Source organism: Convolutriloba macropyga, chromosome 14 (genome assembly GCF_964194025.1).
Source record: "Convolutriloba macropyga chromosome 14, txConMacr16.3, whole genome shotgun sequence".
Lineage (NCBI taxonomy): Eukaryota > Metazoa > Xenacoelomorpha > Acoela > Convolutidae > Convolutriloba > Convolutriloba macropyga.
In genome coordinates this window covers 28,481,664-28,504,910 of record NC_134481.1, presented here as the reverse complement: position 1 = coordinate 28,504,910, position 23,247 = coordinate 28,481,664, and the positions used below count along the sequence as shown (strand labels likewise).

Genomic DNA, 23,247 nt, shown 5'->3' with positions numbered 1-23,247 from the left:
ACCTTATATGGTAAACTTGCAATCGACTTATTTCAATGTGAAAAATTATTACTTCCAAATACAAAAATTAGACTCAAATTGATTCGAGCGAGACCAAATTTTTACATGATTTCCTACAATCCACATGTTTCCCTTAGAGTTCTTGACTGTTCACTTTTTACGAGACGTGTTGTCGTTAATGAGGTCTATCACCAGACAATCAAGTATCAACTAACACATCAACCAGCTTGCTATAATTTTATGGAGACAATTGCGCGAACATTTATTATTCCTTCTGGACAAAATCAATTTATTCAGGAAAATGTTTTCAATAATGCCCCAATCAGACGAATTGCAATAGCAATGAACACTAATTCAGCATTCACCGGACATTTTCAAGAAAATCCTTTTCATTATCGAAAGTTTGGACTGCGGGAGCTGAGAATTGTTCGAGGGGGGAGAGCTGTTGTCTCAATTGATACAACCAACAATTGTAGAGCTTATGTTACAACAATGAAGGCAATGAACTTCAACGAAGAAATTCCTGCGTTACCGAATGATTTCTTCACAGATCATTATGTGCTTGTATTCGATCTCACATCACTCCAAGATGCTGGTGAAAATGTTCATTATCCTGAACTCAGTGGGGAAAGTCTTCGCTTAGAAATGTTCTTTGAACGTCCGCTAACCAATGTTACCGAGTTAATTGTTCTCGGAGAACGAATCTCAACAGTTAAAATTGATCAGTTTGGAACAGTTGCTAAAAATGTCTGAAGAACTCTGCATTAATCAAGATTTTTTAATTTTCTTTTCAATTTTTTATGGTTTTTATATTATTGCCTTCTGCGTTGGAACATTTGTTGGATATGTACTTTCATCGCCCAGTTGCAACCCTTTTCACACTATAATATCAAGATAGGGAATGGATGAAAATTGGGGTAGACCTACTCCAAACTTATATGTATACCTTATTTGTTCAGTATTCCTGGGACTTTTAATCATCATTATTATCTTTCATCCCGATGTCACAGGTAATAGTGAAGGCAGAGTAAGTAAATCTGCAGGAGATCTGATACGTAAAATTCCCCAATCTAAAGATTGTTGCTTTATTGAAAAGAACGAATCATTTCAACTTGATTGTAATGTGAGAAATCCCTGTTCAAACGGAGCTTGCGAATTGAAACAGAAGATTATTTGTCATGGATAATCAATCTCTTCAACAAATTATTGAACGCATTCCTGAGCTAAAATTCAAATACATTGGATCGTTTCCAGCAGATTTCATTCCAAATTTACCCAAATTCAGCTTTGCAATCATTAACACTGCTTCGAGTAAAGAAGTCGGTGAACATTGGATATTGATTGCTCGACTCAACAGAAGTTACTATTATGCGGATTCTCTGGCTCGATCAGTAACACATTACAAATTTTTAGGTAAAAAGTACCAAAAAATAATACATCGACCACTTCAGAAGATGCAAAATTTGTGTGGATTCTACGCAATTTTTGCAGCATTTCAACTATTTAAGTTTTTCCAAACCAACTTGAACAATATTCATGATGTACACGTGTTAAATTTTATAAGTAACTATATGTAGTAGTGTTCATTTTGGTATTTAGTAAGCTGAAATTAATAAAGTCGATAGTATATGTTTCTCGTAACTGTTTCTCGTGAGTTTTCTAAACTTTTTTATCGAACTTTATTAACCACTCGGCTAAGTGTACCTTAATGTTCACTGAAATTTATACAATTTATTGTAAATGATTGAGTAATTTTGTATTTTGATGCTCATAATTTGTACTGTGTCTGTCATTTTATACTATTTTAATTCATTTTTTTCTTTTATTTCACATCTTTTTTCAAATAATGTACAAAAAATAATGCATATATGCATGTAATTAGCAAGATGGCGCAGTGGGAGCGCGCTGGGCCCATAACCCAGAGGACGGTAGATCAAAACTACCTCTTGCTATCTTGACTTTTTCCAATTAATGAGCTCGCAAAAGACATTTGTTACACAATTGATTCAAACAATTAGGGGAACAATCATTGCAATTGACCTAAAATTTGTAAACAAAAATTCAACATGTCACATAATTACCCCTCAGATAATTAGGGTAATTGAAAACCCCCACCAAATAATTTCACAATTTAATAGCATAAAATTTGTAAACAAAATTCAACCTGTCACATAATTACCCCTCACATAATTACAGCAATTAATTACCCACGCCAATTCTATTGTTCTCAAGTAAACACTTAATAACTACACAAACATTGATTTTTTCCCCTCAAAATTTCAGCCTATCAGGAGCGTCTCCGAACCTGATTGGCTGAATTTCAACCAATCAGGAGCGTCTCCGAACCTACCCCCCACATTTGCACCGACTATACTACTACGGCTATTACTAATCTTAATACATGTCGGCGGCTATTATTAATCTTAATACATGTCGGCGGCTATTACTAATCTTAATACATGTCGGCGGCTATTACTAATCTTAATACATGTCGGCGGCTATTACTAATCTTAATACATGTCGGCGCATAATCTTAATACATGTCGCCGGCTATAACTAATCTTAATACATGGCGGCTATACCAAATCTTAATACATTAACACCGCTATACCTAATCTTAATACATGCTAATTCATTCCCTATCTTAATACGTTACGGAGGACCCAAATCCCGGAAAATACGCTATACCCTATCTTAATACATGGGGGACCTCACCCCCCCCCCCCCCCGGGGAGTGTAGCTCACTATATTACTACTAACATACCACATTAAGTGTATTTTTTACGAAGTTCAAGTTTTCTTGCTTTGTAATTTATTCTGCAATAGATGCTAGCCTTACCGCGAAATCCTCAAATTTTTTGAATTGAATTTAGTTGGATTAGTTACAGGTACAAGCTGATGTATTTATTTTGAAAGCATTTTAAAAGATGTATTCATTAAAGTCTATACTTTTAAAAACACGAATAGAAAAAGACGTAGCAAGTTTAATGCACGTAGCAAGTTTAAAACATTTTTTTAAAAAATTTTTTGAACTTTGAAATACAATAGCTTTTCATTACTGTTGAAACCGATTTACAGCGACTGAGAATAAATTCAACCGCTGCTTACCATTACGGGGGAAATCATTCATCAAAAATGTGAAGGGGTCAAACTCTGAAGAACTACCTTTCCCAAGAATTTATGTCTCTTAGACTGCTTCGGTGAAGCGATTACTTAGATACTCGGCGACTAGTGGACTGAAAGCCTATAAGAAAATTTAATGCCCTCCGTTGATGCTTTGCCTGTTCATCCCATTTTTGAAAATGAGAAGTCAAAAAGGGTCCGACGAAAAATTGGTAAAGCGAAAAATTGCATTTGAAAAGAACCACAGGACTAATATAATTGCTACAAAATTTGTTTCAGAGCAATTAAATACAAAGCACAAAATCCTCTTGCAAAATATCCTAGTGAAAATTAAAAACATAGCCCGTAGACTCAACATTCGGCACTCCACCGGCTATGTTTTTATTTTCCTCGTACCGTAGAATACAGATAGAAAAAGATATGGAAATCAGATCGTGTATTTATAGACGCCGCGTTAAAAAAAACTTTTAGCGATAAATGTTATAGCTTGCTCAAATACATTCCCCCAAAACCTTTAAAAATTTCCCTATTAAACATATGTATTTCTTTGACCTTAACTTTAATGCTTAAGTCAAGTGCAATAGCCATTCTCCTGAGTGGTGTCACCCAAATGACCTTAAACTGATGCAAGGGAGTGACAAATAACGTCATATAAGCAACTGTCCTTAGAAAGAGGTCGATGCCATTCAAAAAAAATCATTTTTTCTTACTGATCCTAAAGCAAAAAAAAAACATCAGACGCCGAAACGAAAAACAAGAGATCAAGTCCTAAATTAAAATTCAGAGAACTAGTCTAGAACGCAAGAGCCCGACTGAAGTTCCAGACAATAGACGTTGGAAATCATTTAGAGATAAAACTCTGCAAAAAGTGAAAACCCCCAGTCAAAAAATCAAATTGCCGTACGGAAACAAAAAATATCTTCTCTCAAACACGAAAATTTAGCTGAAATGCCAATTTCTTACAAACTTTAAAATCAATGAAAAATTTTACACATGGAAAATTTACGGAGGTGATTTCATTCATCAATTGCAGTCAATACCGGCACCGCCAATTTTTTTGGATAAAGATAGGTTCGCAAAAAGCCCGTAGAGAACCTATACTTATCTTTGAGTCGTAAAAAGACAAGCAGGACTAAAATAATCGATAGAAATTGAGAAATTTGGATTGAGAACATTTGTATGAGAAATTGAGAACAATTCAGAAATTGGACTGAAAACATAAATGACAGATTGCCAAAATAGCTGCAAAACAGACTTCTGTGATTTAGAATATAGATAGCAACAGATAGAGAATTGACTTAATGCAGTTACTAATCTTTTTAAAAGACAAACGTTTTCAAACAAAAAATACTCTTCAAAAAGTCAAACTTGCTATTTCAATTTGGTGATCAAGCTTTATTATTAACGTTATCATTATATAGGAGTCCCATATTGACTTTAAAAGGGGTTACAGTGACCTCAAGTTAGCTTAAAAAAAACTTAGAATTCATTTAGATAGCGAGGTAAAAGCGACCTCAAGCTCAAAACACACCGACAAATAGTTTACGCAACAACGTAACGCACATAAAAAAGCAAGAGCAGTGAAATAGCTGCATGAAAAGATAAAAAAAACTGCTCTTGAAGTTGGCGGCGTAAAAATTATAAAACGAAAAAGAGCGTCAGACCAGGAAACCGAAAAGACAAACCAAGATCACCGCAATATAGCTACGCTCCGCTTACAGCTTTGCAGCTATAACAACAATTCTACCACTCATAACTCAGAACCAGCCGAGAGGTTTATTTTTTATCAAGACAATTTATAAACTTCCTCGTCTCTATGCTTTTTGAAGTTAAATTATAAGTGCTGAGAACAAACCTGGCTTTGTTCCGTTGACGGTAGCACTCCCATTCATACTAGTTTTAGTCCCGTTGGTGTAAGCTGTTCCATTAACACTGCTCCGACTGCTAACACTACCAGGCTTTGTCTCTCGCTCTGGCTTCAGATAACTGCCTATGTAATGCTCAGCCGTTTTGAGTCTGTAAACTGCGGGTATAGTCGATTCGGGCCTTTCGCTCCTCGCGAAGGGGAGAGAACTGAAAGATGTGTTAATAGAAGAGTAACTAATGTCTGTTTTGTGTCGTCTAGTATCAGAGGCGTGACCTCCGCGATCTGAATCTGAGTTGTCCTCCAAAGCTGAAAACAAGGCTTCGTCGTCTGTTGTAATTTTGTAAAACTCACTACTCACACTCTTAGAGCAGTCCATATGGACGGGCGGAGAACCCTGCACCAAATAAACGCTCTCATTGTCACAAATTTTAAAACCACATTTGGGACATTTAACTGCGTCGATTTGATATAACTTGTCACCAATTTTGAGAGCTCGTCCGACAATTTTGCGACCAGTTTGATGACATGTTGGAGCCAGCGTGTCTCTGTAGCAATTTCCACAATATAGTTTTCCATTTTTGAATATTTTGGTGTTCGAAAGAGGCATCTGGCATACTGTGCAATTTAGATTGTTCGCTTTAAAACGTCTTCCAACTGCAATGACGGTCATGTCGAGATCTTCTTCGCTGACTAAAAACAGAAACCCAATTCGGTATATAAGTCGAGTAGCACAAAATTTTATCTTCAAATAAACTAGATAATTGCTACCAAAAACTGAATTAAGGAAATGCGCGGTTAGGCAAATAAACCTGACACCATTAGAAAACTTACTAACTGTCGTTAATTTTAGTTGCCTTTTTTCTCTCAATCAAAAAATTCTTCCAAATCAAAAACTGGGTCAAATTAGAAACATTCCGGATTCAATTGCACATTATGTTTATATTTCGAATCAAAATCTGCCCTCTTTTACAGTTTCTTAGGCAACAAAAAAAGCCAAATTCTTCGCTTCAAATTAACATTTTTGATCCAATCCCATCCCCAATATAGGGTAATTTTTGTGGTCAAATTTGGCCGATCCACATATTTGACGGAGCAAAACGTAAAGTCGATGTCGTAAAGTCAAAGCGGCCAAGCAAAAATTTTGCATGAAAAGAACACGTTTACAATAATTGCTTCAAACTTCGTTCGAGAGCAATTAATTATTGTTTGATCATTCAGCCTAAACATTCAGCTTAATCATCGATATTTGGGCATTGCGCAATTATTTGTCAATATTAAATTAAAAAATTTAATTGAAATTTTAACAATTGTTTTATAGAAGAAACATAATTAGCATTATTCTTTTATCCGTCAAATTATTTTAACATTTCTTGTAAGAATTTGCAATTCGGAATTTCTCGTACTGTAATTTTTTATTACTATAGTTTAATATGGTCGCATGAGCTCAACATTCAGATAGAAACCTAGCATCTAATAATTAGCTTGAACACAAGTTTTGTAGAGAAACCTAGCATCTAATAATTAGCTTGAACACAAGTTTTGTGCATAGCTTTTTTTCAACGAATCATGTTACGAATATATTGAATACTGTGGCAGAGAGAAACATGGGAAGTAATATCCGCCTTTTCCTGGCTCATTTAGTCACCCGATGCGTTTTAAATGTAGAAAAACTTCAAAGTTTTTATTCCTGTCTTGATACAATTTGCCGAATTTTAGTTTAATTGAAGTCTCGCATGCTTAAGTTTTTCTACCTGGAAGACAGAACAACTGTATACACAATAATACTTGTTGCTGCTGTTTGTTTGATTGTAAACAACAGCGGGGCACCCTTGTTTGCCCGGTACTCCAGAACTTGAGGGCTTTTTCTGGGTCTTTTATGAGAATTTGGATCTCTCTCATTGATCATGGCGGTGCATTCCACATAATGTGCTGGGTAGTTCCGGGGGCCATTCCGCAAAGGCAGCAGATGTCGTCTTCGATGGTCCCTATTTTGTGCTGCCAGTACTGCAGCTCGGGGTGGTGCCACCTCCTTATCCGGCTGATGCATGTCGTTATTTCTGCTGAGTCCGTCAGCATGGTGTCGTCATTTCTGCTGATTCCTCCTATCGATTCGTATATCTCTCAAGCTAGCGGATGTTGAACAATGGGAGGTTGGAAGTGTCTTCTGATTGATGCTTTTGCTGCTAATGCGTGTCTAGCATTTTGTTCCATATTACTTCGTTCGTTGGCAGCATCGTCGGCCTCTTCGTTCCCTTCTACTCAGCAGTGACTAGGGCACCATATAAGTGTGATGTTCCTACAAGGAGAGTCATAGAGGTTTGCTAGAATTCTTCTTTCTGCTTGATTCTTCGGTGAATTACTTAGTTTCACTGTCTGCATCCTTTGAAGGAGAGATTTAGAGTCTGTGATGATGTCAACTTGGTTTCCTTCCATTTGGACTGCTACTTCTATTGCCTCGTCCATTGCTTGCGTTTCCGCTTGGGATGATGCTGTCCAGCATGATAGCATGTCCAGGAATGATAGCTTTTCTGAAGTTTCGTTGTACCTTCGGATGACAATGCCAGCACCACCACTAGTGTTCCCGTCTTTCGCTGATCCCTCTGATCATTGTTCCGTTTCTTTCTTTGATTCCTTTTTCGGCCTGGGTACGTTGTTCCTCTTTGTCTTGTTTCTTGGTTACATTAGTTTCGATGAAATCTACGTTGTTTACTTCTTTCCATGGTGGATGTAGGTTGGGGAATTCTTCTGTCAGGTCATGGTCAGAAATTTGGTCCCACATTTCCTTGGTTTTGTTTCTCCAATCGCTTTTCTTGATTCTTTGCTGTCCTGATTTCTTAGTTAAGTTTGCTCTTGAGTTATCATCTAGAATTAATGCTTTTTCATTCGCAATTATAGCATTTTGAAAACTTGTTGATATTGGTGGCAGGTTGCTTTCAAGAAGAAGAGTTTCCTTTGGTGTTGTTTTGAGGTTTCCAGTGATAACTCTGCAGGCAAATCTTTGGGCTGATTCTAGTTTCTCTATGTTCGTCTTTCTCAGTGAGGGGTACCAGGCTACACCAGCGCATTCCACAATATACCTTCCCGTCGCTATGAACGTTCCTCTTAGTTGCTGCCTTTGGTATACCCATTTCGTGTTTGCCATCTTGGTTAATGCTCTCGTTCTTTGTTTCAATTTGTTGACTTTTTGTTGTTTGCTTGGTGAAGGTTAGTTGTCTGTCGTAGGTTGGGCCCAGAGATTTTGGGTATTGGTCGTACTTGATTCTTTAGCAAAGTTGTTGGTTTCCATATGTCTTCCTTGGTTGAAGTAGAAGAAGCTGGTGACTGTCTTCTCAACTGAGATCTTCAATTTGTTCCTTTCACTCCATTCTCCGACACTGTTAAACTTCTGCCATTCTTTCTGGGCATTCTCTCTGTTTTGTACTGCGCGAAATCAGCAAACAATCTGGCGTTGGTTCTTGGTTCCAGGTTCTTAGTTATGTCATTGATGTACACAATGATCAGCAGTATACTTAAAACCGATCCTTGGGGATTTCCTGTTCACAGTCACGTAAGCAAGTCGGTTGCTCATACAGTTATGTATCCATCGCACACAATGGTTTGAGACCTTGTTTTTTACCATTTTTGTCAAGTTGTCCCGCCACACGGTGTCAAATGCTTGGCTGTAGTCAATCAGCGTAAAGAGGGTTCTCTGCATTGATTTTGAGTGCCATCGGTCGCTGATGGTTTGCGACTGAGTAATCAGCTGATCCTCGGTACTCCCTCTGGCTCTAAAGCCTGCTTGTGCTTAGTTCAGGAGTTCCTTGGTTCCAGGAAGTTTCTTAGTCGATTGGTTATCATTCTCTCCAACCATTTCCAACCATGTGAGGCTTATTGGTCTGTAGCTGCTGAGTCTCCGGGTTCTTGTTTTTCTTCTATATTGGTCTTATGACTGCAAGTCTCCAGTTATGCGGTGTTCTCGTGTTCTACCAGGATCCGTTGAACAATTGCAGAACGTATTTCAAAGTTTCTGGTCCTAGACGGTGTATCATTCTTGGGTGTATCCAATCTGGTCCTCCGGCTTCGTTTCCATTTATTCTGTGAAGAACAAAAATTAGTTCTCGCATGTTGAATTCTGCAGTATACTCGTTACTTGGTTGAAGTTTCCTTGGTTCTTTTTCTTGATTAGTTTTTCATGGTTGCTTAGTTGACACTTACTGACGTTTTGTAGTAGTGTACGAATGCATTTGCTTTTTCTATTTATCTGTTAATCGGTTGCAGACAATTGCTTTGTTGTTCTTCTTAGTTGTTTCTCTGTCCAGATTTTTCATTGGTTGCCACATATTTTTGCTGTCTTGACTTGATGAGGTTTTTCCAGATGTCTTGCTTTTTTTAATTGATTGGTTTCTTCACTTTTTCATCCATTTCTTTGCAGTCTTCGTTTTTGTGCCTTGTCAAATTGAGTTCATCTCTTAGTTTGATTATTTCGAGTACTTAATTTGTCATCCATATGCTTGGTTTCTGTCCGACATTCTTGGTTGCTATCGTCTTGGTTGCTGCTTCTAGAATTTCGGCTCCAGAAGGTTCTCCAGTCTACGTTGTTCTAATCCCAGGTCAAATGTCCTTTCAGCTTGGTTGGCTTTAGCACTTGGCTCGATCGTGATTCGCATGTGTTCCAAATTTAGTTCCTCGTGTTTCCCATTCGCACCACGTTTCCATTTCCGCATGGCAAAGTGAGATATTAGGCGTACTCTTGATTCCAGTAGCTGGTTCTCTTCTCGTAGGCCTTCCGTCATTCAGCAGGGCTGCTGTTCCTTCTAAGATTCCGCTATCTCATTACCTCTATCATCTTCAATGTTTTGTCCCACAATTGATGGTGTGCATTGAGGTCTCCTATGATTAACTCATTCGTTCGTGGTTGCAGGTGAAGTTCTTGTTGTTCCAGTGAGCTAATTGAGTGACCTTGCAGGGGGTAGTAAGCCAACCAAGGTAACCAAGCATAGGAAGAAGTGAGCATTAAAGTGCAAACTGACCAAGAAACAGTAATCATAACAATTTGATTACCAACCAAGGTAACCAAGCATAGGAAGAAGTGAGCATTAAAGTGCAAACTGACCAAGAAACAGTAATCATAACAATTTGTTATGATTACTGTTTCTTGGTCAGTTTGCACTTTAATGCTCACTTCTTCCTATGCTTGGTTACCTTGGTTGGCTTTGCAGGGTATCTCTTGGTAGGTTATCCCGTCTCTCACTAGGGTCATGACTTACACTTCAATGAGCTGTAAAGGTTTCCCGCAACCACCATTTACTGATAGTACTGTAAGTCGGAACCGACATTGGTTTATCCGTTGGTAGTCTCTCGGTTTCTTGTATTCATGCTGAGTCCATTTTTTGTTGAATGAAGTGTCTTAGCTCTTCAGTTTCGTGACTGATTCCGTTTGCATTCCATTGTGGGATTTTTAGTTGCTTGGTGTTACTTGGTTGCGATTCCTGGAGAGCGTTTTTGAGCTCTTACTGTGGCTAGCTTTCTCTTCGTTGCATTTGTGACATTTCCAATCTTGGTTATAGCCACTGCAAGTTGCTCTTGGGGCTCCTTTATTGATTTTGTAAGCGCATTCTTTGCATAAACCCGATATCCTGGCATGGTAGGCTTTTGTTGATGGTTGTGTATGTCCCTCTTCGGGTCCCATTGGTTCTGTTCCCACTATGTGCTTCTCTTGTGATTCTGGTTGCATTTGTTCTTGGTTGCAGTTGCTCCCCGTGCATTTAATGTGCACTTCTTGGTTACGGTTGGCATTTAGTCTGATTGTTGTTTTACAGTGCCGTGCACGCATGTTGTTGATTGTCTTGGTTTGCTACTTTAACTTGCCCGTTTGTTGACACACGAATCCAAAACAGCTTTTCGACATTGCTTTATTTTTTTTGCAAATTTTGCTGATTTGGCAGGAGATGCAATGAACTGAATTTTTTTGTTGTTTAAGTAAAGTTACATAATTACTGAACACCGAATTTTCGCCCTTGACAGATATGCAATTCCTGACCGAAACACATTGCGAACTAACATAAAGACAAGACTCAAACCGTGAGACAGAACCACTATCAAAACCAAATCTGTGAAGTTTACCGACCAGCACATTTAATATGACTTTATCAAATACTTTGGCGTAATCTAGATAAATAGTAAACAGATTATTTCTAGTTGATGACAGACCATCTTCAAGATAAAACAACAACTGGATAACAGAACTTCTTTTCAGATTGGAAGCCAAATTGCATTGGAGATATCATGTGACCAATTTATTGTAGATGAATCTGAACAAAACTGCTAATTGGTCGGCAGTTTGTAATGCTTGTTGTACTTCCGGGTTTGAATAGCGGTTCAACGAAGGATACATTTCAGATATCAGGAGAGACAGTTGTATGAAGCACAGGATAAGAAGACGAGAAAACATTTTTGTTGAAGAAGTTTTGCGGAAAAATGGTCGAAAGCAACGGCCGAAGAGTGCCTGATGTCAAGAATAGTATGGTCAATAAGGTTGGGAGAAAGCGAAAAAAGTAAATCACTCAATTCAACCTTTCAGCTAGCTACAGCTTAGGGAGGCTAGCTCTACCTTAACTGAAGGTGCGTTGGGTGAGCTGAGCAAGTGCGGAGGTTTGGTTCGGCTAGAAATCGAACGGGGTCGAAAAATCTATCAAGCAAGAAATTGTATTAGAAGAGACCATAAGACTATTATAATTGCTACAACCTCTGTGAGCAATTAATCGCAAGTTCTGAAGCCTGTCATACAAAGCTTTCCTGCCATGGAATTAACTTTTCAACCTTTTTCTTTGGCAAAGGTTTCCGCTGAACCTTAAAAAAGCACAACAAAACATTGTTTACTGTCAATATGGTATTTGAATTATTAGCAAATTACTTACTTTCTTCATTACTGGCGGCACAAACCATAGGAGCATCTTTCACAGAGCACTCATCGCAGAAAAGTTCTCCCGTTGAAGAGATCGTAATGTCTGATTTCTTGTTGATACCTGTTAGCGGTGCTTTGCATACACTGCAGCAGAGTGTCTGAGGGGTCTGGCGAAAGGTAAAACCAAGAATTAGGGTACAGGAGTCATTCAAAGGAAGTTTACTGGCGCAACATGTCAGGCCATAAGTGTAATGAAACACCGACGGGGTATAAAACTCACTTTTCTGAGCAACTAATGTGGCACTTTCAATATCGTTTACAAAACATGATATTGATGTTTCGGGATCAATATACTTCTGAATATCTTGCTGTTCGGGGAATTGCACTTTTATCGCACTTGGTTTAACTTCTGATTTCAGATCATCTCTGCTCTCAGCTAGAACACTATCTTCTTCAATTATTTCTGCATCATCTGCTTTAGGCTTTTCTTGTTGAGTGGGTGCGGCGTCCGCTGGTTCTTTAGTTTCATAGGGCGCGTCTTCATCTTTTACAATGTGGCCTTTGCCACACGCTGCACCCATAATCTGAAACTACAAATTTATATTTGATTTCAATTTGATATTTCTCAATGGTAGCTTTAATTTTGGGCTAGGAAGAATGCACGCGACTGTTAGTCAAATAATTTGAATGATATTGTTTCCAACGCGGAAAATAAGAAACATAGCTGGCAGATTGCCAGAAAATAGCCGCAATAGCTTTGTAGATCTGCGGTCTCAAAAAAACAGTAGAAGACAGAAAAAATAATTAGTTTTTTCATTGAAGGCTGAGATGTTATATTTTGATTACGATTCTGTATGTTAAGGCTTCTATTAGCTGCTCTCAAATAACCTTCATTTACAGTGACACATATTCACTTGACCTTATCTCTCTGAATTCAAATGAAAGTCAATTTCAAGGTCATGAAGTCATTTTTGAGAGTGAGGTAAGTCACGTGTGACCAAAAATTTAATTGCGCGAATGAAGAACTCGCTCCACTAAGAGCGAAAATTGACGTCAAGCACGCACTTCAGTTGAAATTACATGAACGAATGGACAAAAGGCAGATTTGAAGTGGTTGTAACGTCATATGATCGTGAAAATCTCGACAAAATAAAAAAAATCCTAGAGAAGGCCAATAAGAGCCCCAGCTATCACTGTGAGGCTAATAAAAAGGGGGATGGACGGAACAGTAAGCCCCCCTATGAAACATCACAGCAGCGTATTTGAATTTACCGCAAAAACAGTATTTTAGACTTCAAAAATGGAACAAATTGCCCTCTTCAATAAGAACTTTTAACAGTAAAACTTGCTTTAAAAATGTTTTAACCGAGTTTTTGCTCGATCAACACAGGAAAGTACCCGTTAATAGACAAATAGGAGCCTTCAAATCCTATTTTTACCTATAAAAACGAACAGCCACAATTTGAAGATTACTATATTAATAACAATGCTGATTATTTCATTTAACATTTTAGAGCATGTAGATATCTTACCTTAGGGTTATAGTCTGAGTAATTTACATGTTTCAAAAAATATATATATCGAAATGGTAGCCTCTATCAGCCGCGTCCGAAAATTGAAATAATACTATACTAATTAGGAGTCTGACCTTCCCTCCCTCACACTAGCCTAATTGTTGTGATAAACTTATTAAATAGATTTGTTATGGCAAAATCCTTGTACTGGGGACCTCCAATGGGAGGGTTTTAGAGGCAAGGTTCGGGTATGGTTCGTTAGAGTCAAGGTCCGACTCATCACATCAGGTCGTATCATTCTAACAGATTTCTATAACAATTTCTTGTGTTTTTGAATGTTAGCAGGCTCCGTGAATGGGATGTTTTAATGCCAACCATCTTCCTTCATCACATCAAGTCGTAGCATTCTAATTGATTTCATTTTTAGAGCATTTTTTTTGTGTTTATAATGTTAGCAGGCTCTGTGAATGGGACGTTTTGATGCCTACCCTCTTCCCTCCAGCTGCTCGGACTTGGTCTTGGGTACTTCTCGTACCAAATATATAGACGAGGGTCAAGTAAAGGGTTGTGTTCACTCCTATCGAGGTGCTAAACTGCTAGATCGCTGTTATGTTATCAATAAATTCCCAGACCAGAAGCTGAACACTGTTGTAGTAATTGCTGGCTTCAATGATCACCGTAGTAGTATTGAAATTTTCATAGAGCATTGGAAATTCCTCATTCGGCTGATTATTGTTAAATTTAGCCCAAATAATTTGATTGTTCCCAAAGTTATACCCACCAGCTGTAATCGCCTCATAAATAAGAAAATCAGTGCCCTTAACTACGCTTTGTATAATTATATTGATTCTTGTGCCCTAAAGTTGTTTATTGTTGCACCCTCATATAGAAATGTTCTTGAACCTAAACTGTTCTGTAAAGACACCGTGCACTTCTCCTTTCATGGAAACCATGTTTTCACTATTATTCTGTTTAACATCACTCAATACTTTAAATATCGTTGCTGTTACTACTCTCCTGTAATTAACTTAATCTAGTCCCCCTCAGTGCAGCCTTCCCAACTCCTAGCCCGCAGCTTGATGGCTGATCAAACCCATTGTCCACTCTGCAAGGGTCCCCTACTTAGGGGAGGCGTCTGGTGTCATACATGTTATAAATATTTGCACGTGAAATGCAGTGGTCTAGTTGCAGCGAAAGATTGGACCGAAAACTTCAGCTGCAAAAACTGCTCTGAGATCACCGCAGCCACCGAAACAGCAATCGCAACGCCGGCACCGCACAACGCTTTGACCGTTCCCGACACTGCACTCATAGATCCTGCAACAACGCACGCCCCCGAACGTTCCGTCGCCGCAGCATCGAATAATTTTTGGGACCACTTCCAGCCTCATCACGCGGTAACAGTGCGCGAAATATACCGCGAGGTCGTCACTTGGAAGCCCTCGTTCTTCACGCTCGGTAAGAACAAGACAGGGGAACAGTTCGCCGAAGCCCTTCACAGTGTCCTCTCCCTGATTGCCGTAAACACGGATAGATCCGATATATCTCTGACCCTCTGTATGATACTTCCGCACCTAACCCTCGATCGAACAAAGAACACGGACGATGGATCGAACAATAAGACCATCAAGCGCAGACTGCAAGCATGGTACAGCTGCAACTTCTCAGAACTGTTCTGGGAAGCGAAGGCAATCCAAATGAGAATGAATTCAAGGAACAAACAGCAGCACTCTGACCTCAAGATGTTCAACGATTTCATGTCTCGTGGTAAGATCAGTAATGCTATTCGCGTTCTTTCGGATGAGCACAAATGCGGCGTGCTCGCACCTACCGATCTCATAGACGGTAGACCGGTCCTCGAGATTTTACGCGACAAACATCCTGAAGGTCAACCCTTGGAGCCCAACTGCATTCAGAGCGAACATCCACGCACGCTTCCTTACCACCCCGCTGTCTTCGACAAAATCAGTGCCAGGCTCGTCCGAAAGCATGCAATGAAGACTCATGGCAGTGCCGGGCCTTCAGGTCTCGATGCCGGTGACTGGCGTAGAATACTTTCTGCTTTCGGGCAAACCTCCACGAACCTGTGCAAGCTTGTTGCCAAGTTTGCTAAGAGGCTGGCAACGTCCACAATACCACCGGATGATTTGATTACATACAATGGTTGACGACTAGTTGCTCTGGATAAATGTCCAGGTGTGAGACATATTGGTATTGGTGAAGTAATGCATCGCATCACCGGACGCATAATCGTCGACTGCATCAGGCAAGATCTAACATCCCTCGTTAGAAACATGCAACTGTGCCTGGGCCAGAAATGTGGCATAGAACATGCCATACATTCGCTTCGCCACAGTTTTGATGATCCCGAAAACGAAGCAATTCTTCTAATTGATGCCAAAAACGCTTTTAACATGCTCAATAGACGAACAGCATTAGAGAACGTCAAAGCCTTATGTCCATCTTTGCATGTTGCCTTAAAGAATTTCTATAGCCACCCGTCTCATCTCTAAATCGGTAAGTCGACCATACTGTCTCAGGAAGGTACGACACAAGGCGATCCCCTTGCGATGGCAATGTATGGAATCGCAATCGTACCCCTAATAACAAGACTTCATAATGACTCTTTGACACAAAAATGGTATGCTGATGATGGTAGCGTCGTCGGTAAGTTAGAATATATAAGGGCACTCTTCGACAAGCTCACTGAGCTCGGTCCCAACTATGGATATCTTGTCAATCCTCCGAAGTGTCAGTTGATAATTAAGCCAGGAGGCGAGCGCCAAGCGTCAACTGTGTTTGCAGGCACAAATGTGGAAATCACGCAGGGCGCTCGAGTCCTGGGATCAGTTATCGGAAGCTCTGAGGCCAGTAAAAATTTCGTGAAAGATGCAGAAACTAAATACACAAAAAGTTTAGACAGACTTGGTCAATTTGCTCTCACCTCTCCCCAGAATGCCTATGCATGTTTGACGAAGGGGGTTCAACAGAAGTTGAGCTTCCTCTTGCGTACTACACCTTCGATGGACGGGGTTCTGGACAAGGTGGAGGAGCGGCTTGGCCGAGTCATACCGAACATCGTCGGCAAAGAAGTAATCCAAGAGGAAAGAGAAGTTTTTTCTCTCCCTCTCAGAATGGGTGGGCTTAACATCGCCCTCCCACAAGATCTTCACAAAAATCTTGAGCAATCAGTTGAACTCTCAAGACCATTGGCGTCATTCAATAATATTCAACAATGTGAAGTAGAACAAACCAAGATCAGTCTCAGACAGAAAGCAGACAATCAACGTGAACTCATCTCAAAAAAATCCAGAATCGAAAACAATCTACCAGAAATGAAGTATACCATCCAGATGGCCTCGGAGAAAGGAGCATCAAGCTGGTTTAACGCGCTTCCGTTGTCAAAACATGGTTTTGACCTCACGAAGACTGAGTTCCGTGATGGAATAGCACTTCGCTACACCTGGGAAGCGAAGAACACGCCAGCCATATGCCCATGCGGGAAAGAATTCAGCCTCACCCATGCCCTACATTGCACCAAAGGCGGTTATACGCACCTACGACACAACGAAATTAGAGATGTGTTTGCAAACCTGATGGATGACGTTTGCCACGATGTACAGGTAGAGCCAAAACTTCAGTCGCTCGATGGAGAAATTTTCTCGAGTAATTCCACCACCACTGATGATGACGCTCGACTGGACATCAAGGCAAACGGTCTGTTGGGCTCCCGCTTTAATCGCACTTTCTTCGATATGAAGATTTTCAACCCTCATGAGAAGAGCTGCCCTAAGACCATAAAAGATGCATACAAATATCACGAGAGCATCAAGCGAAATAAGTACGAAGAGCGAATCCGCGAAACCGAACACAGCAGCTTCAATGCACTGGTTTTTGCTTGTTCGGGTGGTGCAGGTCCATCAGCATCGCGCGTTATGAAACAACTCTCAACCAAGATCAGCGAAAAACGCGGAGAGCAGTACGCCGAGTGTATAAGCTACATCCGAACGAAAATCAGCTTCGCACTTCTGAGGAGCTGTGTTCTCTGCTTGAGGGGATGTCGTGCCCTCAAGCCTCGTGTTCTCAGTGAGACTTCAATTAGCACCGTCGTGGAGGAGGGAAGGCTGCACTGAGTAATTGGCCGCTTATCTTTATTCATTTGCTTATTCATTTTCATTTTAATCCTTCCATTCTAGTTCCCTATGTGTGCTTTATATATATATATATATATATATATATATATATATATATATATATATATATATAGGTGCTTTCCTCTCCACTTGTTATTTATTTTTGTGACTGGGCCGTTTTTACACTGTCTGGAGGGGAACAGCTTGGAGTGCAGCATCCGGCTACTAAGTGCTACTCATTATGCCCTATTTTTCGACCTACATCCATCGATGCCGGATGGTGTACACGGCCCTTTATTGTCCCTCCCTCACAATACAATAGGTATTATCAAACTCAGTAACACGTTTAGTAGCACGGCAGCCTCTGAGACAGATATTTTAAGATAAATACTTTCAGATACAATTGGATATCAGGGTAACCGTGGTTGCCTTTTTGTAATGTTGATTCTTGAAGCTAGCTCATTACATCATTCTCTGGAGAAGTGGGATAACTTTCGGAGACGACTCCAAGGGATCGTCATCTCGAAACCAGGATACAATCTAGATCCAAACGCTAAAGATAAATACAAGATAGTTCAAAATCAATTGCGATACGTTAAAAATATTACCATAATTTTATTGTGGCACGATAATATCAATAACTCGGTAACCACTCCAAATATGGTAATCAATTAAAAGTTGAAATCGAACGTTTACAGCGAACGGTAGATATAGTTGTAATTGTTTATTGTGTCAGTGAGGGCGCTCCTGACGTCTATAACAAATTGAAAGAAACTGAGATACCACTGTTGTATATTGTCTAGCATCTTTTACTTCACCGAAAACAAAAGGATTTACATCCTGCCAGCGTTGACCACTGAAAAAAATCAAATGTTAAAAAAGCGAAGGGAGCTGCTTGACAGAGGTGTGAAAAGGAGATTTTGAAAATAGAAGATCTAAAACTTATATACAGAATGCCCCTGCCCACTAATAAGGTTTTCTCCATTTACTCCAACTAAATACATAAACCTCAGTAAGTATCAGAAGAAGACAAGAAGTTCTTGAATGCAGTAAACTTAGATTATGAGTCTTTTTGTTGCCTGATTGCACAATAATATCAATGACTCTGAACTCTTTGTTACCGATTACAATATTAATAGATGTGATCGGACCACGATTAGAGCTAAAAATGCGCATGGAGTTACCCTTGTTGCTGTGAAAAGTACTGATATTGGAACAAATGAATCGCCCTCTACACAACTCATATATAACGCACAAAATTACTCTGAATGATAATGAATTATTTCTATTTGCGTTCGAAATTCCACTCATCAAGCTCATATCGATACACCATAGAAAATTTCCAATTGCTCCTGACTAACATTCCTAAAAATAATTCAATTGTCATCTTTGGAGACCTTAATTTTCCAGAAGCAAAATGGAGGACACAGTATGGTCCCAACGGGACTGAAAACAAAGTGATCGAAATGTTCAAAGAAAAAATGTTTCGCATAATTTATCGACTTTCCGACACTTAGAAACAACATTTTGGATACTGCAATCTATCAAAACTGTCATCTATCCGCTGAATTAGATAAATCTTGTCCGTCTACCTACAATCTAACCGACCATGAAGCCATTCGTCTCTTCTTAGGAAGCCCATTTACTGTAACAAAACCATTAATACAGATAGTTAATTTTGAAAATGCTGACTATGACGCTATAAATAAGCATCCTGTTGAAAAACCGTTCCAGGCAATTTGTTATACAAACATCAATAAACTGAGCAAAGAATTCAGAAGGTATCGTGACGAAATTTTTGATATAAATATCCCAAAAAGAACAAGACAAAGACAATCACTGTCGCCTTTGATTTCCTATAGTACTTCAAATATGAGTACTCAGCTAATTACACAGAAAGGTTTATTAGATAATAAGTCAACATCCTACAGAAAATAATTGGTTTTAAAACCTAGTCACTGGTTCAGCCGAAGAAGACAGAGTTGTGTACCAAGAAATATTAATAAGATTGGGAATTACAGACAAAAATTTTAAATAATTTTTCAGAAAACCTTAAACCAATCTCCCTGCCTCCCCAATTTCTTGATGAATGATGGCAAACAAAGTTCTCTTCGATGTGAACAAGTAAATATGTGGAATGAATGTGTCCATTTCGTGTTCTCACACAAAAACTTGTTTCAGTTTGAAAGATTTCAAAGTACAAAACCCTCTCATGCAAATTTTGACATCTTAAAGAATAAAGTCAGAAATATAATAGATGATATTGATGTCACAAAATCCAGAGGGCTGAACGTTATATCTCCGGTTTTGTTACTTATGAACTAGCAAGACTCTCTGCAAAATCAAGCATTCAGTCCGTCGGAGTATAAAGAGGCTGTAAAAAAAAACTAGAGCTGGAAAATTGCTGCCATAAAGCCAATATTAAAGAACAGAGACCAGTGAAAAGCTGAAAACTACCGGCCTGTCTCGTTATTGAACATCGATGGCAAGATTCTGGAGTAATGTAAATACATTGCACTGTAATATCACATTCAAAAGTTGTTAAAAAAGAGTCAGTTGAGTTTTGTCAAGAGATCTGTGCAAACGGCTATGCTGCTGTCTCCACAAAAATATATGAAGCTCTCGATCACGACCTGCAATCAGAGATATTTGCTTTCTGGAGTGACTTCTCAAAACATTTTGATAAAAAATCACATTATAAATTAATTCAAAATTTGATTGACATTGAAGTTGGTGGATGTTTGCGTGAGAAACAAATCGACTAATTGAAAAATAGAGGACAATATGTGCATGTGGAAAATACCAGTTCAAAGATCCTTGATATAACCAGCGGAGTGCCAAAGGGATCACTTCTAGGCCCATTACTGTCCAGTTTTCTTATTAACGATCTTCCAGATATCCCGATGTTTTCCGAGTCCTTTATCTTTACTGATGGTCTTAACAATTTGGCTGTGAAAAGAAGCTACTGGCAAAATCAAAGTGATCTACATGAGATTGAGAATCGGATAATTCAAAATAAAATAGAACTGGCAATAGACATTTGTGCAAATCTGAAATTCGGATTTAGAGACTAACAGTAAAAATTGATGGGAAAGTATATGGCAACAGCCACAACTGTCAAAGATCTTGGTATACACGTGTCCCCCGATTTATCGTGAAAACAGATTTTTGAGGAAAGAGTGAAGAAAGCAAATAATGTTTAGTACATGCTTTAGCAAAATATTGCGATTTAAAGTAACACCTTTTTGAAATTGGGCCTATAGAAGTCTATAAATTTGCCGGTACTGCTGTATGGCTTCAGGAGCTTTGATGCAGGAAGAACTGAAATTCAAAATTCAGGAAAAGATTCAATTCAAGGAAACAAAGATACAGATTACAGAAGCAAGTTTCGACTATTAAACTTATAGCCAAAACCAATGTTTACCCAGCTGAACGACCTATTGCTAGTTTCAAAAACTCCTAGTGAAGAGAATAGCGACATCGAACTACCAGAACTACATACAAAAAAATCAGGGAACAACGAAATATTCAAAATTGAACAGAGACAACGAATTCACCATTAAAACCTGTCTAATTGCATACCGGCTAGAAAATTAGGAAAACTGAAGAGAACCAGTTGGACTGAAAAAGTGATTATAACGTACAATCTGGAATTTTTTTGAAAAAAATTCTGTAGAAAATGTAGAATTTTTTCTGTGTAAAGCATTTGCACTACGCAATTGTTCTGCGATTGTCAAAAATGTTCAAATTATTGAACATTTTTTATTTTAAATTGATGACTGGGACTTTATCTCCTTCAGCACATCTGTAAATCTGCAACAACAACAAAAACAACAAGTTCTTTTTTGCTGCTATATGAGAAATTTATCTTTGTCTGAAAGAATATTATTGTGTCCGAGTGTGTCGTCTTCTCCTTCAAACATTTTTTTCAAATTGCTTTATAGCTCTTGTTGGAGAAAGTCCCATGTATATCATGCTGGAACACTCGAGCGGAACAAAAATATTCTCTACAGAAATAGTTAGAATGCAGAAAGTTATTATTCAAAAAAATGGTGTTTGCAGTGAAAAATTGTGTGAGATAGAAGCATCCGCTAAATTTACGCTAAAAATTTAGGAGACGCATTTGATTAGAAGATTATCAGGGGTAGCAATGTTTCTTAGAGAATAATCTTTCATCTAAACCTTTTGATAAGGGTGATCGATTTTGTGTGACGAAGGAAACAAATCAATCAAAAAAGAACAAAATACTCGACCGACCAATTTTTGAGGGTAGAAGCAAAAATGACAAGATAAACCTAAAAATTGGAGAAATTAACCAAATTTTACTTGAAATGAATAAACGAGATTTCCTCACGGAAACAATTCTTGAAGAACTACAAAAATCACCGCATAATCAGCGCAACTCTAGGTTTGGCAAAGTTTCTTGAAGAAAAAACGCCAATGCGCCGTTTTATCTATTCGGAGAAGCTTTTATCACAATTTGAACAAATAGTTTACTCTACTTTTTGAACAGTTGCCAGGAAATTGTGAGCTGTATAACGACGAAATCCCTTGAGCTTGAGGCGAATGAGCAAATAGTATCACTAGATGTCAAAAGTTAATACCTTATTATCTCCGTCTCGGAAGCAATCAAAAATGCTCTTCGATGCTTTTACTCAAATGACACTCATCCAATATTTAAAGATAGACAATTAAAGACCTTTTGGAACTAGTGGTAGAGGAGCTACTGGGAATTTCAAAATGATCAATATGAGATTGAGAACTAGGTAACCCAATATAAAATGGAGCTGGCAATAGAAAAGTGTGCACATCTGAAATATAAATTTAGAGACCAACATTAAAAATTGGTGGGAAAAATATTTGGCAACATCCACGACTGTCAAAGATCTCGGTATGCCCGTTGCCCCCGATTTATCGTGAAAACAGCATTTTGAGGAAAGAGTGAAGAAAGCAAATAGGGTTTGGTACATGCTTGAGCAGAATGTTGCAATTAAAATTATTACGTTTGTGACATTGGGCCTACAAAAGTCTCTAATTTTGCAGGTACTGATGTATGGCTTCAGGAGACTTGATGCAGGAGGAACTGAAAGTCAAGTTCTGGAAAATATTCAAAAACAGGAGTCAAATGGGTATCGGGAAACAAAAACACAGAATACAAAAGCAGGCTCCGACTAATAAACTTATTGCCACAACCAATGTTTACCCAGCTGAACGATCTACTGATAGTTTCAAAAGCTCGTAGTGAAAAGAATAGCGACATCGAACTACCAGAATTACATTAAAAAAATCAAGGAACAACGAAATATTCAAAATAACGAACACTCGAACAGAGAAAGCGCGCAGCGAATTCACCATTAAAAACTGTCTAATTGCATTTGGGCTAGAAAATTAGGTAAACTGAAGAGAGCCAGTTGTACTGAAAAAGTGAATTTTACGTACAATCTGGAATTGTTTCGAGAAAAATTCTGAAGAAAATGTAGAATTTTTTCTGTGTAAAGTATTTGCACTACGCAATTGTTTTGCGATTGTCAAAATTGTACAAATTATGGGACATTATTTTAAATTGATGACTGGGACTTCAGGTCCTTCAGCAGAGCTGTAAATCTCTAACAACAACAACAACAACAAATATTTTCGCTGCTATATGCGAATTTCACCTTTGTCCGAAAAAATTTTATTGTGACCGAGTGTGTAGTCTTCTCCTTTACATACGTTTTTTTTTCAAAT

At 38.6% G+C, this 23,247-nt stretch overlaps 2 protein-coding genes and 1 non-coding gene across 3 annotated transcripts in view; 2 read left to right on the top strand and 1 right to left on the bottom strand.

Annotated features, from left to right (window-relative positions):
• LOC142353160 (uncharacterized) overlaps positions 1 to 12,483 on the bottom strand; it is a 45,681-nt gene extending 33,198 nt beyond the window's left edge. The window contains exons 1-2 of the mRNA XM_075405373.1: positions 11,887 to 12,483; positions 4,979 to 5,680 (exon numbers count right to left, since the gene is read on the bottom strand). Coding sequence (XP_075261488.1) covers positions 4,979 to 5,680; positions 11,887 to 12,454 — 1,270 coding nt within the window. The 5' untranslated portion in view covers positions 12,455 to 12,483. The remainder of the gene's footprint in view (positions 1 to 4,978; positions 5,681 to 11,886) is intronic.
• Positions 1,881 to 1,952, top strand: Trnam-cau (transfer RNA methionine (anticodon CAU)). Its single transcript has one exon. It is a non-coding gene; the product is annotated as a tRNA-Met (tRNA).
• Positions 12,484 to 13,541: 1,058 nt separating the features above from the next.
• The window catches only part of LOC142353006 (nuclear envelope integral membrane protein 1a-like), a 501,744-nt gene continuing 492,038 nt past the window's right edge, over positions 13,542 to 23,247 (top strand). Inside the window, exon 1 of the mRNA XM_075405185.1 lies at positions 13,542 to 13,571. The gene's annotated coding sequence lies outside the window, so the exon portion shown is untranslated. The remainder of the gene's footprint in view (positions 13,572 to 23,247) is intronic.